Source organism: Stenella coeruleoalba, assembly GCF_951394435.1.
Source record: "Stenella coeruleoalba genome assembly, chromosome: 21".
NCBI classification, from domain to species: Eukaryota; Metazoa; Chordata; class Mammalia; order Artiodactyla; family Delphinidae; genus Stenella; species Stenella coeruleoalba.
Window position 1 is genome coordinate 17,552,538 of NC_137167.1, and position 24,731 is coordinate 17,577,268.

Below are 24,731 nucleotides of genomic sequence, written 5' to 3' on the forward strand. Positions count from 1 at the left end.
TATAATTTTAGTCCTTCCATTCTTTTCTGAATATTTTCACATTCACACTTTGTCCAGCTGCTCAATCCACTGTGATCCCATTCTCTTCTATATGCTGTATAGCATCTACAATCTGCATTCTTTTTTCAATATATGTATCTTACTTGTGTGTTAGTGTGTGTCTGTTCTGTTCTCTGACAAGCTTCTTAAAGGCGGAGACTGTGAGGTATACTTTTTTATTATTGTAGCATGTATTAAAACGCTGAATAAACATCACTGATGATTAAGATCTAGATTTTATATTTCATATGAAATTGATTTAGGAACATGATGTTAGGAGATGATTTAGTCATTATAATCTTTCAAATCAAGACCACTATTCCTTTGACAAATAGCATGTATTTGTGATGGTACAAAGATTTAAGGTGTTTCTTTTTTTCTTCCTAAGACCACCTATACCGTGAAGCAAACTGGCCTTAAAAGAGACATTAACCTGTGACATAAATGTGACTAAGTGGGCTTTTAGTCAGACTGTCCAGAATTCAAAATCTCTAATTTAGTATTATTTAGTTTTAGGGTATATGTAATATATTGACTCTTCAGGAAAGTATATTATTCATCATCAAACCTTTATTAAATACCTATTCTGGACTAAGGCCTAGCCACCGAACAATCACTGCATAAACATAGTATGCATAAGCAGAACAGTATATGCATAAAATAAACAGCGCTGCACGGCAGCTGAGAATTTCCATTTCTGACAGTTGCCCGAAGTATTACAGAGAATTGAAGTGGCTTCTGAGGGAGGGGCATTTTTGAGCAAGCTTTTGAAAGAAGGGAGGACATTTTAAGCAGAGGATTTAATGATTTAAAGCTTAAAGAATGAACACAGGGTGTCACAAAACGGAGAGACCCTTTGAGCATGTGGTATGTTCCTATGGATACAGACTGTATATGTAAATTGTGGCCAGGGGATAGGGGCTCTTGTCTTCTCTTCTGCCCATGGTCTTCGTTATATAGGCAGTGGGGAACTCTTTAGGACTTTGGAACAGAGGATAGAACCCACAGTTGATTATTAGGAAATTAAACTGAGGAAGTGGATGGTGTAGAAAACAGAGTTTGAAGGCAAAATGAATTCATCCTCTTTGACCCCTCAATACCACTTATCACATTTTCTCGTTTTATTTTCTTCAGAGTATTTCCAGCTATCTGACATTTTGTGTATACTTGTGTGAGGCATCAGTTTCTCACTAGAGTGTATTCTCCTTGAAGTCAGGGCCCTTGAACTTATTATTCAGTCCTTCATTACCTGACACATTGTTGGCACTAATATATATTTGTGGAGTGAATTAATGAGTGAATGAATGTATACTTAGTAGATTCTAATAGGTCTGGGGTAGGTTATAACATTATAAGGGAAAAAAGTTCAACATTATCCCAGTCTTATGTCATTCCATAAGATACTATACACAGATGTTGAATACTAAAATTTGATAGTATTTTTCCTGTGTATTTTTCAAAATGAAGCATTTTCATTTCTCAGAGCATCATTATCATAAGAATGCCAGTTTTTGCAGATGTGCCATTTCCCTAAGTTTCATTTTAAAAGTTAAAATGTGCTTTTGTGTAAGATGTCCTTTTGTGTAAAAATAAACTGCTTTCTTAATTGTTATGCTATCATTTTAACGATTTTTTTTAAGGCCGCACTGGTCTCTTAAGGTTCATTAGTACAGAGATGTTCAGATCTACTTAATCGTCAGTGCCAATTCACCGTGTGACATTACTATACATTTTTTCTTTGAAAATCAATGATGAATAATTACCTGTAACATTATATTCCATATGACAAAAATCAACTCAGATATTAGGGCTCATATTGGTCCTAACTCTGTTTTTATTTAGGGTTCGAAGAGGAGCCGTGAGGCACTGTTTTAAATAGATGAGGGAGGGTGTGAACCATGTAATCCGCGTGTATCCCTCCAGGAGACAGAGAGCATGTTCCCATTTACATCACAGCTTCATCTCTCCAGTACCTTGAAGTCTTTCCCTTCCCAGCCCTCGTGCTTGCTGTTCCTGCTCTCCGAAATGTCCGTTCTCCAGCTCTTTTCAGCGATGGCTTTTTCTCATCCTTGGGATTTGAGCATTAGTGTCGCTTCATCTGAGAAGCCTTTTATGACCGCGTCATCTGAGTAGATCCTCCATTGTTTTCTGTAATACAATTCCATGGAATTTTTTTTCTCAGTGTATATCTTACCTTTTAATGATTTTCATTTGTTTATTTGGTTGTTTATTACATGTCTCCTCACTAAAACGTCAACTCCATGAAAACAGAGACCTTGGAGATTAGCTCACTTCTTGCTGTTAGGTGCTCAGGTTAAATCTTATTTAACCACCAAAGTTTTAAAAGTTTGTAATTATTTCATTTGAACAGATTCAGAATGTATACAATATAGTTTTCTGCCAAGGGAGCACAGTGCAGTCTCAGGCTGATCTTTACAGTGGTCGGTTTTTGTACTGTGCTGTCTTAAAACGTGCCCTTAAGGTCTTTATGCTAAGTGACCTCAGATTATAGCCTTGTTCATATTTAGCCCACTTAAATATATTTTAATCATAGCACTGTTATGTGCTCCTTGTTAATAAAAAAGGGCCTAGAATGTCCCTAGCCCTTGCACTCACTTATTTGCAGACTTAGCCACAGGCAATCACTGTTATTCCTTTGTGTTTTCTTCTTCTGGTGTTTTTTTCATACCTCTAAGTGTTAGTCTTATATATTTCATGCAGTAGACCTGATCTTTACATTTCTGGCTCTAATAGGTGAGGATTTAACTCATCTCACCCCTTACCATTTTTATAGTTTTTATTATTGTAAACAGTAAATAGCACTCTTCTATTTCTTGTTCATAAGTGTAAGTGATATCTCTTGATTCCCTAAGTTGAAGATTAGCAAGTACACCTTCTTCCTCCCTTTTACCTACCAATCCTGTATTGTCATAGTTGATAGCTCTTACATTCTGTACTGTAACCATCGTTACATCTGTGCTCTGTCTGTAGGTTGACTTATTGTTTCTACAGAAATAGCATCAATTGCAAAGTGGTAGGTTTTTATTATGGTTCCTTTTCCACAGTGCTGTTGTTTATGACCCCCTCCCTGACGCAAAAGAAAATGTTCAAAATGACTGCCTTTTCCCATCACCTAGCAATCAAGATTATGATACATTTTAATTTTCTTCTTCTTTGGACCTTGCCTTTTAGATTCATTTTGTTGTTGTTTTTCCTGTCGCAGGACCACACGTGCCTTAATGATAGTCTGGGCATCGTGCCACTCTTTCTAATTGTAATGGTTGCTTACAATCGGTTCGCTTCATCTTGAAGTCCAAGTAAATTCCTGTCCTGATTTGTATTTCATAGCTTCGTAGTTGGATCACAGCTTTCTTACACATCTTCCACCTTTCCTACTGCATCATATTTCTAGTTGCCCTTTTACCTTCCTTACAGTTCTTCTGTCACACTCTCATTTTTACCATTTCTATCAATTATAGCCTAAGGTAATTTCATATGACTTACATTTTTTCAAACGTGTTTATTTCAAACTTAATCGTTTGGCTTGATATACAATTCTAGATTGAAAATAACGTGCCCTCAAAACTCTGAAGGCGTTATTCTGTTATCTGCCAGCCTCTAGTGTTGTAAAATATCACAATATGTTGGTCTTTTCTTATTCCTCTTATTCAGAACCTGGGAAGTAATTTTAATTTGAATACCTAGTCTCCTTTAATTGTATTATGTTTCCAGAAAATTTCCTTTGTCTCTTCTCTTTTTGGGGCTCCTTCTATGTGAAGATTGGGCTTATTGGATTATATGCCTAGGTACCTCTCTCCTTCCTCCCACCAATATTGTCCACCTGTGTCCATTTTGTTCTTTGAATTTTATTTAACTCTTACCTACTAATATTGGTGTTTCATTTGAGAAATCATATTTTCTATTTATAAGTGCTCGCTCTTTTACTTTCCTTGCTCTTTTTTTTTTTTTTTTATATGGCATTGTTATTTTTTTGTGAATACTGTTGGGAAAAGCAACAGTATGATCATCCTGCCATGGGCTTTGATGATCCTGCATGTTCTTGCTGGGCATGCCAAGAATGCCAAGGGTTGTGTGTGCGGTGACAAGCCTTAAGGAGTGACATTATGTGTTTCACTGAACAAAGCATGGGATGTATCATCATGTGCTATAAAAACAGTAAGTCCTCCAAACTCAGTATGGCTGTCCTGTGACACAGTGAACTGTGTGTGCAGGTATTCAGGAAGGGCCTTTTGTGCTACCCCATGAACTTGGGGGCATGGGGAACTGATGCAAACAAACACGAAGAATAAAGTCCATAAGGTCTCTAACCCAGGAGTCTCATGGCTTCTGCCAGCATCCATGAAACAGTAATAGGCTAGCTCGTTAGCAAGATGAAATCTCAGAGCCAGCATCTCTGCTGCTTCTAATCCAGTATTTTTCCTAGCTTCTCCTTTTACTGCAGTCTTCTCTGGGATTGTAACTTCCTCCATCAAAACTTTTCCACTAGCCTTATGTTTTCCAGATAGTTCTTGAACTCGTTTATCTGCTGCTGACTCCACTCCAAGTCTTTTTGTGACTGTGGGGTTATACCTTTTTATATCTATACTTCTTTTGGGAGAGACTCCCCAGATCTCCTGTGAATAGTCAACCGTATGGAAGAAGCCCCCTCCCCTGTTTTTAAAATTAAAGTTTTAGCAATCACTGTTGCTTCTTTTTCCATGACTATACCTACATCCTTCTAGCAACACCGTTTCTTTATTTCTACTCCCTGCCTTCACCTAACTATAGAGCTTTAGTATCTGGCATATCAACAAAATGTCCAATAGAAACAAATTCAAAATAGGAGTAAATATGCTCTTAGAGAAGAGCTTGTTTGTGGCATTTGGTTTAGCTACTCAAATTTTTGCTTACTTTTAGGTGTGAATGTAAATGCATTTTTAGATAGATGGAATATATAAAGGTGCAGTACAACTGTATTTACAGTTTTAAAACATATATCCATGATTTTTATTTCTCCATTAAAGTGAATTCCAAAATTCTTAAAAATTGCTCTGTGCCTGTTACTAAAAATCATCAGAAGATTTAAGTTATATGTATAGGAGACGGCACAAAATGATTTTATCCCCTGTAAGAAGAGTTGTCGGGCTTCTTACTTAAAGGGTCAGGATGGGCTTTTTTGCCCACACGCTTTCTATTAGAACTCCTCCACTCTGCCCTTATGTAGTGTAATAGCAAACATAGCAGTAAGTAAAGGAATCAGTGTGGCTGTGATGCAGTAACCCTTTATTCACGAATGATAAAGTTTGAATTCTGTATAATTTTTACCTCATGGAATATTCTATTTTTTTACCTCCGTTTAAACTATAAAATCTACTCTTAGCTTGCAGTTCATACTAAAACAGACCAACTCTTGTCCCAGAATTACCTGTTTTATTAATAGCTTTGTTAATGTTTCAATACTGATAATGTTTCTACTCTGTCCCATTATCCTTACCAGGCAAGCTAACGAAGAATATCAAATACTGGCTAACTCGTGGCGCTATTCCTCTGCTTTTTGTAACAAACTCTTCTTCAGTATGGTGGACTACGATGAGGGAACAGATGTTTTTCAGCAGGTAAAAGAGTTTTGTTTTAATAACATATTTAATAGAGTTAGTTAAGATTGCCGCATCTCTGTTTACCAGATAAAAATACAATTCAGTGCATGCAATGAGTAGTTATTAATTATGTGATATGATTACAATAATTACAGTCAATGTTACCTTTATCAGTACATAGTTTTTGCCATTAGTGAATAAACACATTTTGACTTTTCCATTATAGAGGAAGTATGTTTTTTCAGCATACAGTGGCAGTTTACATGCATTAGCCTTATTTTGATAAATTGTATGTGGTTTGGGTGGTATTTTGCATAAATTTGTGAAATTTTATATAAGATTAAGGTTTTACTTAATAACCTTTATGCTGCTTTGGGGGGATATAAGGCCTTTAAGGGGGTAATTAAAGTTATATGAGGTCATAAGGATGGGACCCTAACCCAATGGGACTCACGTCCTGCTTCCTATAAGGATACCAGTCCTGTTGGAATTTGTCGTGATTACATCATCATCGCTAACATTGAGTCCTTATAAGTCCAAGGACTCTTCTAAGTACTTCATGTGTTTTCTTTCATTTAGCTTCATAACAATCCAAAGAGAAATATGTTTTTTTGTTTTGTTTTGTTGTGGTACGCGGGCCTCTCACTGTTGTGGCCTCTCCCATTGTGGAGCACAGGCTCCGGACGCGCAGGCTCAGCGGCCATGGCTCACGGGCCCAGCCGCTCCGCGGCATGTGGGATCTTCCCGGACCGGGGCACGAACCCGTGTCGCCTGCATCGGCAGGCGGATTCTCAACCACTGCGCCACCAGGGAAGCCCGAAATATGTTGTTTTTATCTCTATTTCATAGATGAGGAAATTAAGGTATGGAGAGGTTAACATCACTTGTGCAAGGTTACAGAGTTAGTATATGGAGATAATAAAATAAAATGGTGATAGAATTTGAGCTCAGCTGTCTGGCTTCTTGATCCCTGCTGTTACCCTGCAGTTATTAATTTCTTGTCTTTATCACTACTTGATCATGCCTTTCAAATGTAAAACTTAGTGCCATACCCAGCATTGATTAGTTTGGGTATCTTGGTCTATTTTATTTTTCTCACATGTGGCACTCTGGTGCAGTTCTTTACCACGTCATGGAAAAGTATTTAGTTCTGTAAAGACTCAAGCTAATTGTAAATGGTCCATTAGTGAGTGTTTCTGCTTACTTGCTTCCAGATTGATAATTCATTCTTCTTTGACAGTTTCTAGTTGAATAGAATAAATTCTCTCCTTTTGCCTTCAATACCCTTTACCCTTGGGCTTTCCTATTAGTATTCTTCATTTATTTTTTTCTTATAAATTTATTTTACCTTTTGGGCATGTTTCCTTTTGTCTGTCTATTCAAGAAGTATTATTGAATTGGTGAGAAAAACATACATAGCTCTTCCCCATAAGGAGCTTATAGACTAGGGAGCTAATTATATAAAAATAAAGAAAAACACATAAACATAAATGTGTAATTTCAAATAACCTCGTAAAGATAAATTACAGTACTATAACATCCAAATATTTTTTCATGTAATTTATACGTCTGTGTAGAATCTCAGGAGACTTGGCCTTAGAGATCATCAGATGGTAGTGCTATATATATAGCATTTGGTATATACATGAATATATATGTTCACTCAGTATATACATGAATCCTCTCTGCCATCTTAGAAAACAGTCACCCAGGTCCAGTCTGATTGCTAGAGCAGAGGCTTCAAGCCCAAACATCTACCCTGGCCAGGCGTGGAAGCTGAATGAGGGAAACCAGTTACATGAGTTTAGTTTCATTATGGGATCTTTGTTTATGTACATACTTAGTATATTAAAAACATTAGTTCTTCACTTGAATAATTAAATATGTTCCCTCTGATATTTATTAGAACAAAATCTTTCTTGGTCTTTTTAAAAATATATATATATTTAATGGAAACACTCAAATTTCACTTTTTTCCTAACTGCTGTTAAGAAATAAAATCAGCAGAATGCCATGCAGCTGACCGTTGGTTTCACTGGCATGGGTGGGGCTACAGTGGACTGGACAGGACCAGCCGACCCAGTGAGGGAGATGCAGCTCAGCTCTCTCTCTAGTGAAGAAATGCAGGCCAGTGGAGCTAGATCTGTTTTTCAAGTAGAGACCCAAATAATGAATTTTTATATGAAATTTCCCTATCTTTAAAATGTTGGTAGCTAATTCGGATTAAAGAAAACCAAACAAAATTGTGGGACAAAGTAATCCTTCCTTTGTGCTAGGTACTGACTATATAGGCTGCCAGTATATAAACATAGATATACTGTTAGATATAATTGTTGAGTTCTTTTATATGCTTTAAACATTTTTTTTAACTTTGGCATAGATGTAAGACTTGAAGTCAAGGGCTTCCCTGGTGGCGCAGTGGTTGAGAGTCTGCCTGCTAATGCAGGGGACATGGGTTCGAGCCCTGGTCTGGGAGGATCCCACATGCCACGGAGCAGCTGGGCCCATGAGCCACAGCTACTGAGCCTGCGCGTCTGGAGCCTGTGCTCCAGGACAAGAGGGTGCGACAGTGAGAGCCCCATGCACCGCGATGAAGAGTGGCCCCTGCTCGCCACAACTAGAGAAAGCCCTCGCACAGAAATGAGGACCCAACACAGCCAAAATAAATAAATAAATTTATTTAAAAAAAAAAAAAGAGTTGAAGTCAAGATTGTTTTTAATTGAAAAATTTCCTCAGGTTAATTTTGAATCAGCAGAATTCCAAACACAGCACTGCTTTGTTTTTCCAAAACCTAGCCCCTGGCTTAGCAATGAGAGTTTTCATTTTAAAATGCAGCATTGCATAAAAGTTATAGCTGCTAATGATTTTTATGGGGAATTATAATTACAAAAATAGCGAAGTGTATATTTTGTTTTACTTGGGAACTACTAAAAGGTTCTTAATGCGTATGTTTTCTTTCTTGCTAACTACTGAATCGCATTTTGTTGAAGTACTCTCTCTAAACTGATGTTTTAAAGCACTGTCGCTGTGGTGTCTGGATATGATATTAAGAACAAGTGAAGAAATTTGACAATCTCTGGCTTGTTGGAGACTTGTTTGGAAAGTAAATTATATGTGATTCCCGTGTGATGGCTGAGGCTAAGTGTCTGACAGCAGGCCAAAAAGTTAATGATGTGTTAGAAGGTGCTCTGCACTAGCAGTCAGGAGTGTGTTGTACCCTGCTTTGTGTAGCCTTGGGAATTTGTACGTTTTAATTAGGATGAAAGCTTTGAATTGTATTTTTTTAACTCTAAAATTCTAGGATGTGAAGTGTCTTAGCGTGGAGTTTCTGATTGTTCTAATGCAGGGTACTTCCTCTCCCTTGAATCTTACATTTACATATTGGCTTACATATTGGCTGTAGCTATCTCTTGCGCATCTGTCAGGAAACACATGAACAAAATGTGAAGGGGGAGAAATCACAGGGAAGAGAGGAATTGGTGACTGTGTTCTGTTCAATTTAATAAAAATTACTTAATGTCCGTAACATGCAGGCCCACAGCTGGTACTGCTGTATCTTTACCTTGATGACAGCAAGCATGATCTGATGTTTGCTGTTACTTCAATTTGCTTTTTATTCTCATTATTGGGGAATTCTGAACTATATATTGGAAGTCAGGGCCAAAAATCTCTTTGCCTTTCATTTGAAACATTTTTCATAATTCTTGGGCAGCAAGAGTTTAATCTGTATGTATGTTTTGCAGTTTACTCCTCAATGCAAATTAACCTCATATTTGTTTTTAGATATGATATTGTTTATACTAGAGTAGTGTTTTATTCAGTATACTTTTCAAATGGAGCTTGCCTTTAGAAAATAGTTATGAGCTATAACCATTTTGAGACAGTTGAAATAATGGAGGAGTTGAACAAAAGTCTTTAAAGTTTTAACAAAGAAGTCAATATACTTGAAATTAATTACATGATATATTTATCTTTCATCAAATGCCGGTCCTTTTTCTTTAATAACTGCTTAAGAAGTGAAAACAGTCCATGTACCACCAAATTACAGTGTTTCTATTTTGTACTTTGAACCATTTCATTCTTTAGTTGTAGAATTCTAGAAAATAAAGATGGAAATGGCCGATGAAATAGATGATGCAGCTGAGAATGTGAATGATGTATGTTAAATGTGAAGGTTCGGCAAGCTTGGCCTAATCCCTAAGTTCTTTTCTATTCAACAATATAGTAAGATGACTAAAAACAGTAGTTAAGCTCTGGAAAGCCACTTGGATTTTCATAATAAACGCTATCTTTCCAGAATTCATGCAGGAAAAAACCCCATAAAACGTCAGATGAAGGATATATAAAGATTGGTGGGATGTTGTATTTAGTATGTTTTATCTCATGTTTTACAGCTCAACATGAACTCTGCTCCTACATTTATGCATTTTCCTCCAAAAGGCAGACCCAAGAGAGCTGATACTTTTGACCTTCAAAGAATTGGATTTGCAGCTGAGCAACTAGCAAAGTGGATTGCTGACAGGACGGATGTTCATGTATGTTCATATTCCCTACCAGTTTTAATAACAGGCTAATTAGTGTGGTTTGGTAGAACATTGTAATAAAGCCACAGGATTTTTTTCTTTTTTTCAATTTCTCTATGGAACATTTCTCCTTGCTTCAAGAAAACTGCATCTGATAGCCGTAAGTTAAACTTTGAGTTAGGTGAATTTAAATGGTTTTTAAAATAATGGCTCTTAAAATATCAGGGAACCATTAAAGAATACATAAGTTAGGCAACCATTAAAGAATACATAAGTTAGGCACAAAGTAATTTCACAGGCTAAAAAATATACTGACTGTTGCTCAGCGGTCTTAGTAATCAAAGAAATTCTAATTAAAAAGCCAGATGTATAATTTTTAACTATCCTTTGAGCAAATAAAAATGGGATAATACCCACTTTTTCATGCGCCATGTAAGAAAATGCCACTGACATATACTGTGCTTGGGACTATAAATTGGTGTAACTATTCTAATGGTATGTGTCATGTCTTTATTTTATGGAATTTAACTTAATAACTCCACTTGAAGGAATTTAACTTAAGGATATAATCAGGAATGATTTAAATTCTTAACCATAGGAAAAAAATTTTAAAGTTCATTTTAATGGAAAAAATCGTAAAGAAATCAAATGTGTAAAAATAAGAGACTAATTAAATGTGCCAGAGTCTAGACAGTGGTTTGCAAGAATATCTGATGTAGAAAGAAGCTTAAGGTATAACAAGTGAAAAAGTAGGTTAGAAAAATAGTATTTATAGTATGACTCAGTAAAGCATAAATATGAGTGTAGATGTATAGACAGTTTATTCAGCAAGTAAATGAACAAAAATGTTGATGATAGTTCATGTCTGTGTGGAGCGCTTAATGTCACCAGAATGTTCTACGGTGAACAATTATAACCAGCTACTTTAAAATTATATTTACCTTAGAAGTAATTCAGAAGCATTGATTTTTACCATAAGGTGTAAACACATTTATTCTCAGTTGAGAAAGACGTCTCTCATATTATACTACCGTCATTGTAAATAAAATAATATAGGTATTAATGATATTTCGGTGGCTAAACTTACTTCCTAACTCATCAGTTTTTTGGAAATGTTTTGGCAAATATTCAGCTCTACAATGTATCATTTATTTGGTACAAAATATTAAAGGTAATATGGAAAAGTACTATTAATTCTTTATAAGAAATACTAAATTTTAATCAGAAATGATTCTAACCTATTATCATACTTACATATTGTTAGTAGATATATATTTTTTTACAAATGTGGATCTATTTATAAATAATTTCAAATTAAAAAGTTCCACAGATGAAAATAGTATAAATAGTTCCAGTGTATACCCTTTATCAGGATTCACATAGTGTTGACTTTTTACAACTTTTGCTTTGCCATTCTTATTCTTACCTCTCCTCCACCCTGTCTCTCCACACATACTTACACACCCACACACGGTCTTTTTCTGAACCATTTTAAGGTGAATTGCATCTCCTAAGAAATACATGAAGATGGTACGGTTACCACCTTCACAGATTTACACTGGTATAATATTTCTATTTGAGCTATGGTATATATTCTAGCTTTGTCAGTTGACCTAATACTATCCTTTAATAATATTTTCCCACCTTCAGTACAAGATCCAGTCTAGAGTTAGGTATTAAATTTACTTGTCCTTTAGCCTTGTTTAACCTTGTTTAACCTGGAACATTTCCATAACTTATCTAAAACTTTGACATCTTGAAGAATATAATCCTCTCGCACTTTTTGAACTGAATGATCCTTATTTGATTTGCCTGATGTTTTTTTTTTTTTTTGACTGGATTCTGCTAATGCATTCTTGACCACAATACCACAGAGGTCATGTTTTGTTCTAAGTACATGTATAGCCCATGATGCCCTCTGTCCCTCATTGGTGATGTTAATTTTGAACATCTTATCATGGTGTCTTTCATTTCTCCATTATGTAATTACTATTCTCCCCCCCCCCCCACTTTCTAATTAGTAAGCTATCTATGTGGAGACACCTTAAGATCATGCAAATATCTTACTCCTCATCAAAATTTTGTCAATATTTAGCATCCATTGATGAACCTTGCCTGATCCAGTTTTTATCATGATGGTTGCAAAATGATGATGTTCCAGTTCTAGCACTTTGTCCATATTTCTAGTTGGCTCATAGCATTCTGCTGTAAGCAAGAGTCCTCCCCTCTTTATCACTTGCTCATTCATTGGTACAGACTCATGAATTGCTTTTTTTTTCCTCCAGTGGTTTATAAGTTATTACTGTGCCTAAATGTTTTGGTGCCAAAATTGTTCTAGATTTGACTAGTGGGTGTCCCTTCATGCTGGCTTCCCTGTCCTTGTAACATGTCTCCATCATTTTCTATTAACACTTTCTTACTTTCTGACATAATATGTCTCAGGATCATCTTGTATCTACACATGTATTCTACCCAGTGCTCAGTTAGCCATCTCTCCTAGGAGCCTTGGTTTCCTCTCATGGGGAATGTTACTGGAACCAAGGTCTGTGAAAATTACAGCTACTTTAAAAAAAGTAGTCTGTATGCTTTGATAGTCACCATCAAAAACTGAAAAGACAACCCAAGAATGGGAGAAGTGTTTGCAAATCATTTTTCTTATAAGGGACTTATATCTAGTATATAAGTAGGACTCTTAATAACCGATAAAAAGGCCACCCAATTAAAAAGTGGGCAAAGGATGTGAATAGACATTTCTTCAAGGAAAGTATATAAGTGGCCAGTAAGTACAAAAAAGATGCTCAACATCATTAGTTATCAGCAAAATGCAAATCAAACCCACAGTGAGATACCACTTCACACCCACTAGGGTGGCTAGAATCAAGAAATGATGTCATAAGCACTGGCAAGTAAGTGGAGAAATACGAACCCACATACACCACTGGTGGGAATGCAAAATAGTGCAGCCACTTTGGTAAACAGTTTGACATTTCCTCAAACCATTAAACATAGAGTTTCTATGTGACCCAGCAATCCCACTCCTAGGTATATACCTGAGAGAAATGAAAACGTACACCTACACAAGAACGTGTACAAGAATGTTTATAGCAGCATTATTCATAATAGCCACAAGGTGGAAACAACCCAAATACCCATCAACTGATTAAGTGATTAATGGATAAACAGAATGTGATCTCCATACAATGGAATATTCAGCCATAAAAAGGAATGAAGCAGTGGCACATTTTCCAACAAGGATGAGCCTTGAAAAGATGATGCTAAGTGAAAGAAGCCAGTTACAAAAGACTACATATTATATGAAATTCCAGAATAGGGAAATGTATAGAGACAGACAGTAGAGTTATTAGTGGTTGCTTAAGGTTGGAGGGTGAGAGGAATAAGGGAGTGAATGCTAAAGGGTATGGGATTTCCTTTTGAAGTGATTCAAATGTTCTGATACTGACTGTGGTGATGGTTGCACATACCTGTGAATATGCTAAAAAAAAAAATTGGATCGTGTACTTTCAAAGGGTGGATTGTATGGTATATGGATTATAGCTCAATAAAGCTATTAAAACCTTTTAAAAAGTTCCAATTCGAAATAATACAAGTATTATACCCCCCCATCTCACCTCTACTTTTTACCAGATGATTCCATGTTCCATGGGTGAACCAGAACAGCTCTGGGATGAATATAAGTAGGTTTTGCATATATTTAACTGTATTCACCTAAAAGCACCTTAAGAGCAAGTCGTGTTACATAGCCATGATGTTTTAAGGCATGTATTTTTTGACTCATAAAGAGCAAAAGGAATGTTATTTCCAGGTATGAAAAGTAAGGTGACACCTTTCTGAATTATTTGTGTTAAAAGACTGGAATGACTAGAATATGGTTCAGCGAAAAAGATTAATATTTTTCTTTAACTTTAAAAACTTTCATTGTATTCTTGCAGATTCGTGTCTTCAGACCACCCAACTACTCTGGCACCATTGCTTTGGCCTTGTTAGTGTCACTTGTGGGTGGTTTGCTGTATTTAAGAAGGAACAACTTGGAGTTCATCTATAACAAGACTGGTTGGGCCATGGTATCTCTGGTATGTTAACACATTTACCCTATTTCTTTGTGTAATGGTATAAGTTGTATAATATTAACAAAATGAGCCAGATTATTACTATAATGGAAATCAAGTCTGGATGAGAGGAATTAACTTTTTAGGACTGAAGGTGATATAATTTAAGTTCAGTTAGTCTAGACTGTGCTATCTTCCTTCTACGTTTCACTTTTAAAATATAATGTCTTTCCCTGTGTACTTGGCATATTACAAGTGCTAAATGAATGTATGTTGAATACATTTAGAAATATACTAAGAATTAGTAGTTTGGAGACTCTTACAAACTGAAGCAGTTGGAAATGTACTCATTCAGTTGTTTTTATCCAGCAACTCTTTTCTTGTGTCTCTACTATGTTCCTGATGTTTATTAGGTACTGGAGGTATAAAGGTAAGACATAGACCCTACCTGTACGTAATTCATCGTGGGGATACAAGCTAATCAGAAGACAAATACAGTGTAATGTTACACATGCTGTGATGGAGGTAAGCACAAAATATCATAGGAAGGTCACCTAATCTTGAGTGACGAAGGTCATGACAGGCTTCCTAGAGTGTGTGACATCATTTATGTTTTAGAATGATCACTTTGGTAGCAGTGGGCAATCAATTGAAGGGTATGTCTGGGATCAGGAGACCTGGTTAGGATACTATTAGGAGAATCCAGGTGAACGTGATCCTATTTCAGTTTGTACTAAAAGAATTTTTCTTCCCTTTATGATTGTGCTAAATTAAAAAAAATAATTAGCTAATAAAATGGAAATGTGAACAGCATATAAATAAAATATATTCAGTGATAGATCTGATATTTAATAGTTATACTAATTAAAAATATTGGTGTAAAATAATATAAATGGTAGGATAATATCTATATTATGCAAACAGACTTAAATTCTTACTAGAAAATGGAGTTTTCCTAATTATAGTGGGTTAATATTTTTCTCTTTGCTTTTTATATTTTAAAGACATATGACTGTTTAAAGCAAAATATAACACTGCATTGATGGATTGGTGGGTTTGTTGTGTGTGCATGACAATAGCATGTTAAAGGATAAATTGAGCAATGTTGTTGAAAAGTTCCTATATTTTACCTGATGTGGTTCAATATCAACTTTAACTTGACTGGGATGAGTTTAAGATACATATTGTAATCCTCAGAGGAACAATTGAAAACATAATACAAAGAGATTAGCTGGAAAGCTAAGATAGTGATTAAAATGGAATACTAAATATATATAATTAACACAAAGGAGGAATGAAAGGAGGAACAGAGGAGTAAAACACAAGAAACCCAGTACAATTTAAAAAATGACAGACCTAAATACCATCATATCAGTCATATCATATCAATATACTTATGTACTTTAAATATAAACAGATTTAGTACCTCAATCAAAGGACAGATATTGTCAGTTTGGATCAAAATGCAATAGCAGACTATGTGCTGTCACACAGAATATGTAAAGGATTACTGCTAGTCAGTTATAAGACAGAAATCATGGTTTTAAAAAATGACACTGTTTATAGGTAAGATGGCATTATACATATGCCAACCTTTTTCTCCTGGTGATATAACTATAAAACCTGGAGAGAATGCAAGGCTCAAGTATTTGATGTTTTTAAAAAGTGTCAGCAGGTAGATCAGGTAAGAACATCAGCTTTCGAAATGACATCTAATTAGAAGATGTTGAGGGTTGATAATTTTTTGTTTACTATTTTGGTTTTTCTTGACTTAAACTCAGTTCAGATTGAAAGCTGAAAGTGAGCCATGTGGAGCAAAGATATCTAGAAGATATCTGTGGTTCTGGCTCAAGGAGCAGTAAAGGGAATCTGTAAAGCTCATCAACAAAATGAAAAGCTTTTGGTGGCATATTCAAAATATTGCTGTGAAGACTAATGTCAGGGAGCTTTTTCCCTATATTTCTTCTAGGAGTTTTACAGTTTCAGGTCTTATATTTAAATCTTGAATCCATTTTGAGTTGATTTTTGTGAGTAGTATAAGATAGGAAGTAGTTATTCACATTATTTTGTATGTGAATATTCACTTTTCCCAGCACTGTTTATTGAGGGGACTGTCCTTTCCCTTTGTATATTCTGTATATTCTTTGCTTTCTTGTCAAATATTTATTGATGGCATATGCATTAGTTATTTGAGCTCTCAGTTCTATTCCATTGGTTTATGTGAGTTTTATGGTGGTACCATACTGTTTTGATTACTGTAGCTATGTTATATAGTTTGATTTCAGGAAATGTGATGCTTCCCACTTTGTTTTTGTTTTTTTTTTTTTTCCTCAGTATTGCTTTGGCTATCTGGGATCATTTTGTGGTTCCATATGAATTTTTGTATTGTTTTTTCAATTTTGTGAAAAATGCCATTGGAATTTTGATAATGATTGCATTGAATCTATAGATGGCTTTGGGTAGTGTGGACATATTAACAATATTAATTCTTCCAATCTAGGTAGTTGGATATCTATAGTTGGACACAAGATACTTCCCATTTGTTTTCTTTAATTTCTTTCATGAATGTCATGCACAGATCTTTCACCTCCTTAATAAAATGCTTAGGAATAGAATTTAACTGTTTTTGATGCTGTTGTAAATGGGATTTTTAAATTTCTTTTTTGGATAATTTATTATTAGTGTAGAAATGCAACTGAGTTCTGTATGCTGATTTTGTGTTTTGTTTTGTTATTTGGCTGTGTTGGGTCTTCATTGCTGCATGTGGGCTTTCTTCGCTAATCCTTGTTGCAGTGCGCAGGCTTCTCATTGCAGTGGCTTCTCTGTTGTGGAGCATGGGCTCTAGGCGTGTGGGCTTCAGTAGTCGTGGCACACGGGCCCAGCAGTGGCACAGGGGCTTAGTTGCTCCACAGCATGTGGGATCTCCCTGGACCAGGGCTCAAACCTGTGTCCCCTGCATTGGCAGGCAGATTCTTAACCACTGCACCACCAGGAAAGTCCTTGGAAGTCCTTGTATGTTGATTTTGAATCCTGCAACTTTAGTGAAGAAATCAGTGATTAGTTCAAACCCTTTTTTGGTGCAGTCTTTAGGAAGATCATATCATCTGCAAACACAGTTTCACTTCTTTTCTGATTTGAATATCCACTATTTCTTTTTCTTGCCTAATTGCTCTAGATAGTACTTTAGTACTATGTTGAATAAGATTGATGATAGGACACCCTTTCTTGTTCCTGATCTTAGAGGGAAAGCTTCCAGCCTATCACAGTTGAACATGATATTAGTTGGGAGCTTATTGTATCTGGCTTTTATCATGTTGTTGTACATTCTTTCTATACCCAATTTATTGAGTTTTTATCATGAAAGGATGTGGAATTTTGTCAAATGCTTTTTCTATTATCATGTGATTTTTATTCATTTTGTTAATTGATATATCTCATTGATTGATTTGCAGATGTTGAATCGTCTTTACATCCCAGGGATAAATCCTACTTGTTAATGGTGTATGATTCTTTTAATGTGCTGTTGAATTTGGTTTACTGTATTTTGTTGAGAGTTTTTCATGTATATTCAGCAGGGATATTGATCTGTAGCTTTATCTTTTCATATCAGTGTAATACTGGCCTCATACAATGAGTTTGGGAGTGTTCCCTCTTTAATTTTTTGGAAGAGTTTGAAAAGGATTGGTATTAATTCTTCTTTAAATGTGTGGTAGTATTTTCCAGGGAAACCATCTGGTCTTGATAGGTTTGTGTTTCAAGGGTTTATCTGTTTCTTCTAGGTTATCCAATTTGTTGGCGTACAGTTGTTCATAGTAGTCTCTTATAATCCTTTGTATTTCTGTAGTATGAGTTTAATGTCTCCCCTTTCATTTTATTCATTTACCTTGTCACTTGCAATCATTTTTTCCTTCACGTCTATTTTGTTTGATGAGTGCATAGCTACTCTGTTTTTTCTTTTGGTTTCCACTTGTGTGAAATATCTTTTTCCATCCCTTTTTTTGAAATTATTTGTCTCCTTGAAGCTGAAGTGAGATTCTTGAGGGCAGCATATAGTTATGTCTTCCTTTTTTATCCATTCGTTCACTCTGTGCCTTTTGTTTGGATAACTTAATCCATTTATATTTAAAGTAACTTTTGGTAGATAAGGACTTATTAATGTTATCTTATTAACTATTTTCTAGTACCATATTACAGTTTTAGAGTATTCTGAATTTGACTATATACTTGCCTTTACCAGTGTGTTTAGCATGAAGAATGTTTTTCAGTATTTCTTGTAAGGCAAATCGATTGGTGATGAACTTCTTACCTTTTGTTTGTCTGGGAAAGTTTTTATCTATCCTTCATCCCTGAAGGATAACTTGGCCAGGTAAAGTTCTCTTGGTTGGCATTTTTTTTTTTCTTGTAGCATTTTTAATGCTTCATTCCACTGTCTCCTGGCTTGCAAGGTTTCTGCTGAGAAATACACTGATAGCCTTAAGGGGGTGTATCTTGGAGAAGATGATTTAGGGTTGAAATTTGGTGGTACTATGCTGGGAGAAAAGTATTTTGCAAAGTGGAGAAAATAAATTAGGGCAGGATTGTGCACATGTTTGTGTTTAGCAAATATGCTTAGAGAGAGTAGTTTTGAAAATAAGTCTACTTTTACTGCTGTTAAAAACTATCTTTTTTCCCTCAATTTTAATTACATCAGGAAGGGACATTCCCTAGGGATAACCTCTAATAAGCAAAGCAATCCTTTGACTTTTTCCTATGTTTATAAAGACCTTTATGTAAATATACATATGTATAAGTATTTTTAAAAATATATTGTTCAGTGACAGTTGTATTTGTTTCCTAGTTCTGAAAATTCAGATTTAATTCTGTTTTGGGGGTTCTTTTCATCAGGCATTATTTCTTAAACTTTCTGCCCCTTTCTTCTTTTCTCCTGGGACTCCAGTAATGCACAGATAGTTCCTTTTAGAGTTATGTAGGTTTTTGTCACTCTTTTCTATTCTTTTCTCTGTTCCCCCTGACTGGATAATTTCAAGTGATCTCTACTCTTTCTTCCAGTTGATCCAATCTGATGTTGATATTCTCTATGGCATTTTTCATTTTATTTGTCATATTCTTCAGCTCCCAAATTTCTATTTGGTTCTTTTTTATGAATCCTATCTCTCTGTTAAACTTCTCATTTTGTTCATGTATTATTTTCCTGATTTTATGGAATTATCTTTGTGTGTTTTCTTGTAGCTCATTGACTGAGCTTCCTTAAAACAACTATTTTGAATTCTTTATTAGTTGGTCACTGGAAAATTGTACTCCTTTGATGGTGTCATGTTCCTTGAAATTGAAGTCTTGCATTGCTTTCTTCATATTTGAAGAAGTGCACCTCTTCCAAAATTAGGTGGCTTTGGGAGAGAAATTCCTTTCTTCAGTCATGTTAGGGACTCTGAGGCTTTCTCAGATCTTTTCTGTGGATAAGCCTGTTCCGTCTTGTGGGCATACTCAAGATTGTATCCTTTCTCTCAATCTTGTAAAGCTAGGTTGGGTGCTGATAGCCTCCCATTTGCTCACTTTCCCTAGGGTGTTGCTGAATGCTCTAGTTTGTGTCCTATCTCCTAGTACTGCAGAGTTGACTGGCTTTCTGCACGTGCCAGTAGCTGTCACAGAGGCTTACTTTCACCACCTTCAGGGTATGCCATGGTATATGGCAAATGCTGCTTATGAACATAGAAGCAAAAAGTTTTTTGAAAACGTGTTACCAACCAAATTTAGCTAATTCATGATGAATTAAGAAAGTGAACTTTCTTAATTAGGTTAAGGGTATCTTAAAATCTCTAGCAAATATCTTAGTAGTGATAACTTAAAATGATGCCTACAATCACCTGCTTTTCATCATTTTACTAGTGGTCTTAGTCAAAGCCTAAGAACAGAAAAAGAAATACAGGGAACAAAAAAGTGTAAAAAAAGAGATTTACCTAAGATATGATTTGCCTATGGTATGACATATGGAAATGTCATCACAATTTATGGAGAACCAATAATGAAATTAATACTAGAGTTGAACAGTTTTCTGAATTCAAAGTCAGTCCCCAAGAATCATTAGTAAACAATTTCAATAGATAATTGAAAATAGTCTCTTTCCCAATAGGAAGAAGAAAAGTAATGGTTCTTAAAAATAAAAGTAACAAAAGAGGAAACTTTAATATATATGCATACAAATGTATATGCTAAGTGTCAGTTTTTTCCTTTTGCCTTCTTGCAGTAGCCCTTCCTCCTTCCATTTTTCTTTTCAACCAAGAATTAGTGGTGTTTATGACTGAGTTGGATGTGATAGGATAGACTAATAAGCAGCCCAAGCAAATCATCTTAAAGCACCCATCATCTGCAATAATAACTAGAGTCTAGAAATTCAGAGAACCTCTATGGCTTTGTGGTAGATAGAGAAGTACAAATGTGAAGTTTGGATTTTTTAGAGTAAGGAAGATAAGAGTTTTCAAGGAAAGTGTCTTAATATTTTCTCACTTTTTGATAATTGAGTTAAAAGAGATGAATTAGTTTATACTCTGTTTAGTATAACTGGATACTATGGATGATCTCAGTCACCATAGTCATTACGTTTCAAAGCGTTTTGGGTTTTGCTCAGGTTGCTTCATTCAGTAAAACTACCCAGTTTCTGGGTAAAAATACAGCACTTCTTTCAAAGTGTTGTTGGAAAGTTAAAACTCCTGTAGTATTTCAACATCAATATACCAAATTTTGTCACTGTTTCAGTCTACTAAAAAACTGTCTACTTAAGATGTAATCCTGTGGCTGACGTGGACTCAGATGACATTAGCATGCCTTCTTCATTATTCTCTCTCCTTGAGAAGAGCCCCAGAATTATTGTTGAAAGTTAGTAATAACAGGCATTACTGTTTACTGCATCGCTTCCTTCTTTTGGGGTATGTTTTATATGCTTATTCCCTATAATAACTGTGAAAAGGAATTTGTATTATCCTTAAACAAGGAAACTAAGATTCAGTAAACTCAATTTGCAGAAGCTCACACAGCTAGAAAATGGTTAACTGGGATTTGATTCTGTGTGTGTGTCTGACTTCAAGTTCTGTATTCTTTTCACAGTGCTGGGTTCTCTAAATCTGGGCACGTGTCTCGTATGCCGGATGTTTAACCCAGGGCATGCAGTGAGCCATTAGGACTGTAAATAAATGCCTAAGAACATTTATGTGATGCATGTATGTTAGTACTCCAACAATCAATTTTCTTGCACCTCTGCTACATCATGCAGATTTGTTTTTCTTCTTTGAATCCTTGAAAGCTAATGTGCTTGGCATAACAGAAGATATTCTAACATTCACAAACACATACTTGAGAAGGAAATCTGGGCAGGTATATCTGCTCCCCAGTGGCAGCCTTTCAGAAGTCAGTAACAGGATGCAGAGAACAGACATGTTTTCAAACAATACATTTGAAAACTACTCTGAATATAAAATGTTCATTTGTGTGGTTTTTTTCTTATCTGCTGATGGCTTATGAAACTATTCAAGTCACTTAAACAATGAGGTCAGATAAATAATTTGAATCTCCTTTACCATTTTCTGTCTGATAGTCACCATTACCACCCCAAACTTGCAAACTTGATTTTTGTTTATAAAGAAAAACTATTTTCAAGTGAAAAACTGGATTTGTTCGTCTTTTTTTAAATCCTATTCTTGGGATATCCTTACAAAGTTAAGAGGCTATCCAAAATGCTGAAGCATTTATTCAGATTCTTAAACATCTGTCTATTAAAAGCAACCAATATCCCATTTTCCTTTGGAAATGAGAATATATTTTAAAATAATTTTTGGCAAAGTCTTGTCATCTGATTTGTAGAAACTCTGATGAAAGCCTTGGATTGCACAGTAAAATGGAAGCTCCTAAAATAAAAATAGTAATGAACTATAGAACAGCAGACCACTTCTGTAATGAAAAAATTTATATGCAAAAGGAAAATAATGAGAAAAACAATTCGGTAGAGAATTTCTAGCCACATGCTCACTTCTTAGTAAAGAACAAGTCTACCTACAATTAGCAGTTGTGTCTTACCACTGAACCTGTGCAGAAGTACTTCTGGGATTACTTAGACTGTATTCTGTGGCTGGTAATTTTTTTCTTTTTCATTATCATATTCGTATTATTGTTTATGACTCACGGGATTAAGAATGAAATGTATACTGGGGAGAGAAGGCTATTCATAGTGCTTTAGGGTGTAGGATAGAGACAAAGCTTGCAGTTGCACAGGGGAAGTAACATATGGAAATATGGAAATGTTGAAACATACATAGACATTGGAGCTTCCTGGTTTTGAGTTTAAAAAAAAAATAGGTAAAGGAGTATTCGTAAGTACTTCCTGGTCTCATGCTTCCTAAGGGGAAAAAAGTGCTTGTTAACTACTATTTAATAGGTACTGATGATTGCTTATGGAGCTGAATATACATTGGTTCTGTTTTGGTTTAACTTGGCTTTCCAAACTTCCTCCACCCCCTAAAGATGGAGGATGGTGGACAATAAGCATACACAGTACGTACTTCATGGTGAGTTTAAAGCAAAATGGTTGAGTAAAGTATTGAACTACACCGGTACATAACTTCAGGGAGTGTAGGATAGATATATAGTTTATGGTCTTCAGGAAGAAATGTTGACTAGGAATATCAAAATGAGTTAAAATGTTATGTTTTGTAGCCCTTGAATGCAGAGCTTCATGGAAGGCTAATGCTCTTCAGAGATGGCTGTCATTTCAAACCAGAAATATGAGTGTGAGGAGTAGTTACATTCATTAAAAACACAAAGAAAAACATCCTAAGAATCTGCGAGTTAAAACCATGAAAGATAAAACATCATTTAAAAGGTCTAATAACCCAAACCTTATTATTACAGTAAATCTCAGTAGGATAGAAGCTGTTTTCTGCCTTTTAACACTGATGCTCTGCATTATAGGATGATTCACATACCTTAATGTTTCTTCTGTCTCAAAGAAATTATATCAGTTTAATTGTTAGTTTTATGAAAAACTAATATATATTATTACACAATTTTCACAATTCCTGAAAGGTTCTTTGGTGTCTATACATTATGGTGTATCAGTAGAAATGTATTGTTTTGTGAGTGCTCTGAAGTCAGGGCAGCTCTGACTTCAAATAGAGTGGAATAAGCTCCTTTTTCTTTCAAATTTTTCTTGAATAAAATTATGTACTTTGTAATATCATAAAGGTACGATCTCGGTGGCATATTATTTTGTTCTCTTTCCAAGTGAAAAGCAAATAATTGCTGATAATATTTGTTTGAATAAAAAGTTTTTCCCATCAGGCAATTGAATCATTTGCCCATTTGAAGACAGGTATGTCCGTTATTTCTGTGTATTTTTGTTTGGGTCAGGAGTATAGCAACAATATAATGAATTAATATCTTCTTAGGGTATATTTTTCTTAATAAATCTAGCACTTAATTTTCCTTCAGGAGGATAGATAATGTTCTCACTAAACTCGAAGAACATTTTAAAATTACTCATAGATAGATGGACCTGCCTTTTTTTTTTTTTGCATTTGAATGTGGTTGTCTGAGTTTTTTGCTTATTATAAAGTCGCCAGTAAGCCTCAATGTGAAGATCCAGTACATGGAGTGACCACCTAGCTTCTATACTCCATTTATCATAAGATTTCTCAATAGAGGGAACATAATAAAGGCCCTACATGACAAGCCCACAGCTGCCATGGTACTCAGTGGTGAAAAGCTGAATGCTTTTCCTCTAAGATCAGGAAGAAAGCAAGGATGTCCACTCTCACCACTTTTATTTGACATATTCAAAGTCCTAGTCAGAGCAATTAAGCAAGAAAAAGAAATAAAGGACATCCAAATCAGAAAGGAAGAAGTAAAACCATCACTATTTTCAGATAACATAATACTGTATATAGAAAACCCTGAAGACTCCACCAAAAAACTACTACAATTAGTAAATGAATTCAATAAATTTGCAGGCTAGAAAAAATCAATATATAGAACTATGTGGCATTTCCATATACTAATATCAAACTATCAGGGAAATTAAAAAACCAATTCCATTTACAATTCATCAAAAAGAATAAAATACCTAGGAATAAGTTTAACCAAGGAGTTGAGAGAACTGTACACCAAAAACTATTAAGATATTGATGAAAGAAATTGAAGATGATACAAGTAAATGGAAAGTTGTATCATGCTCATGGATTGGAAGAACTAGTATTGTTAACATGAACTACCAAATATTATACTACCCAAAGCAATGTACAAATTCAGTGCCATCCTATCAAAATTCACAGAAATCGAAGAAATCCTAACGTTTGTATGGATCCATAAAAGACCCTGAATAGCAAAATCAGTCTTAAAAACAAAGTTGGAGGCATCATGCTCCCTGATTTCAAACTTTATTACAAAGCTGTAGTAATCAAAATATAATGGTATTGGAATAAAAATGGACATACAGATCAATGGAACAGAATAGAGAGCC

The 24,731-nt window shown here is 35.2% G+C and overlaps 1 protein-coding gene across 4 annotated transcripts in view; it reads left to right on the forward strand.

The window, feature by feature from the left end:
* The window catches only part of TUSC3 (tumor suppressor candidate 3), a 183,585-nt gene that overhangs the window by 72,404 nt on the left and 86,450 nt on the right, over nucleotides 1-24,731 (forward strand). For all 4 annotated transcript variants that reach the window (XM_079908911.1, XM_079908908.1, XM_079908910.1 and 1 more), the window contains exons 3-5: nucleotides 5,537-5,654; nucleotides 10,032-10,172; nucleotides 14,111-14,251. In XM_079908911.1, coding sequence (XP_079765037.1) covers nucleotides 5,537-5,654; nucleotides 10,032-10,172; nucleotides 14,111-14,251 — 400 coding nt within the window. The remainder of the gene's footprint in view (nucleotides 1-5,536; nucleotides 5,655-10,031; nucleotides 10,173-14,110; nucleotides 14,252-24,731) is intronic.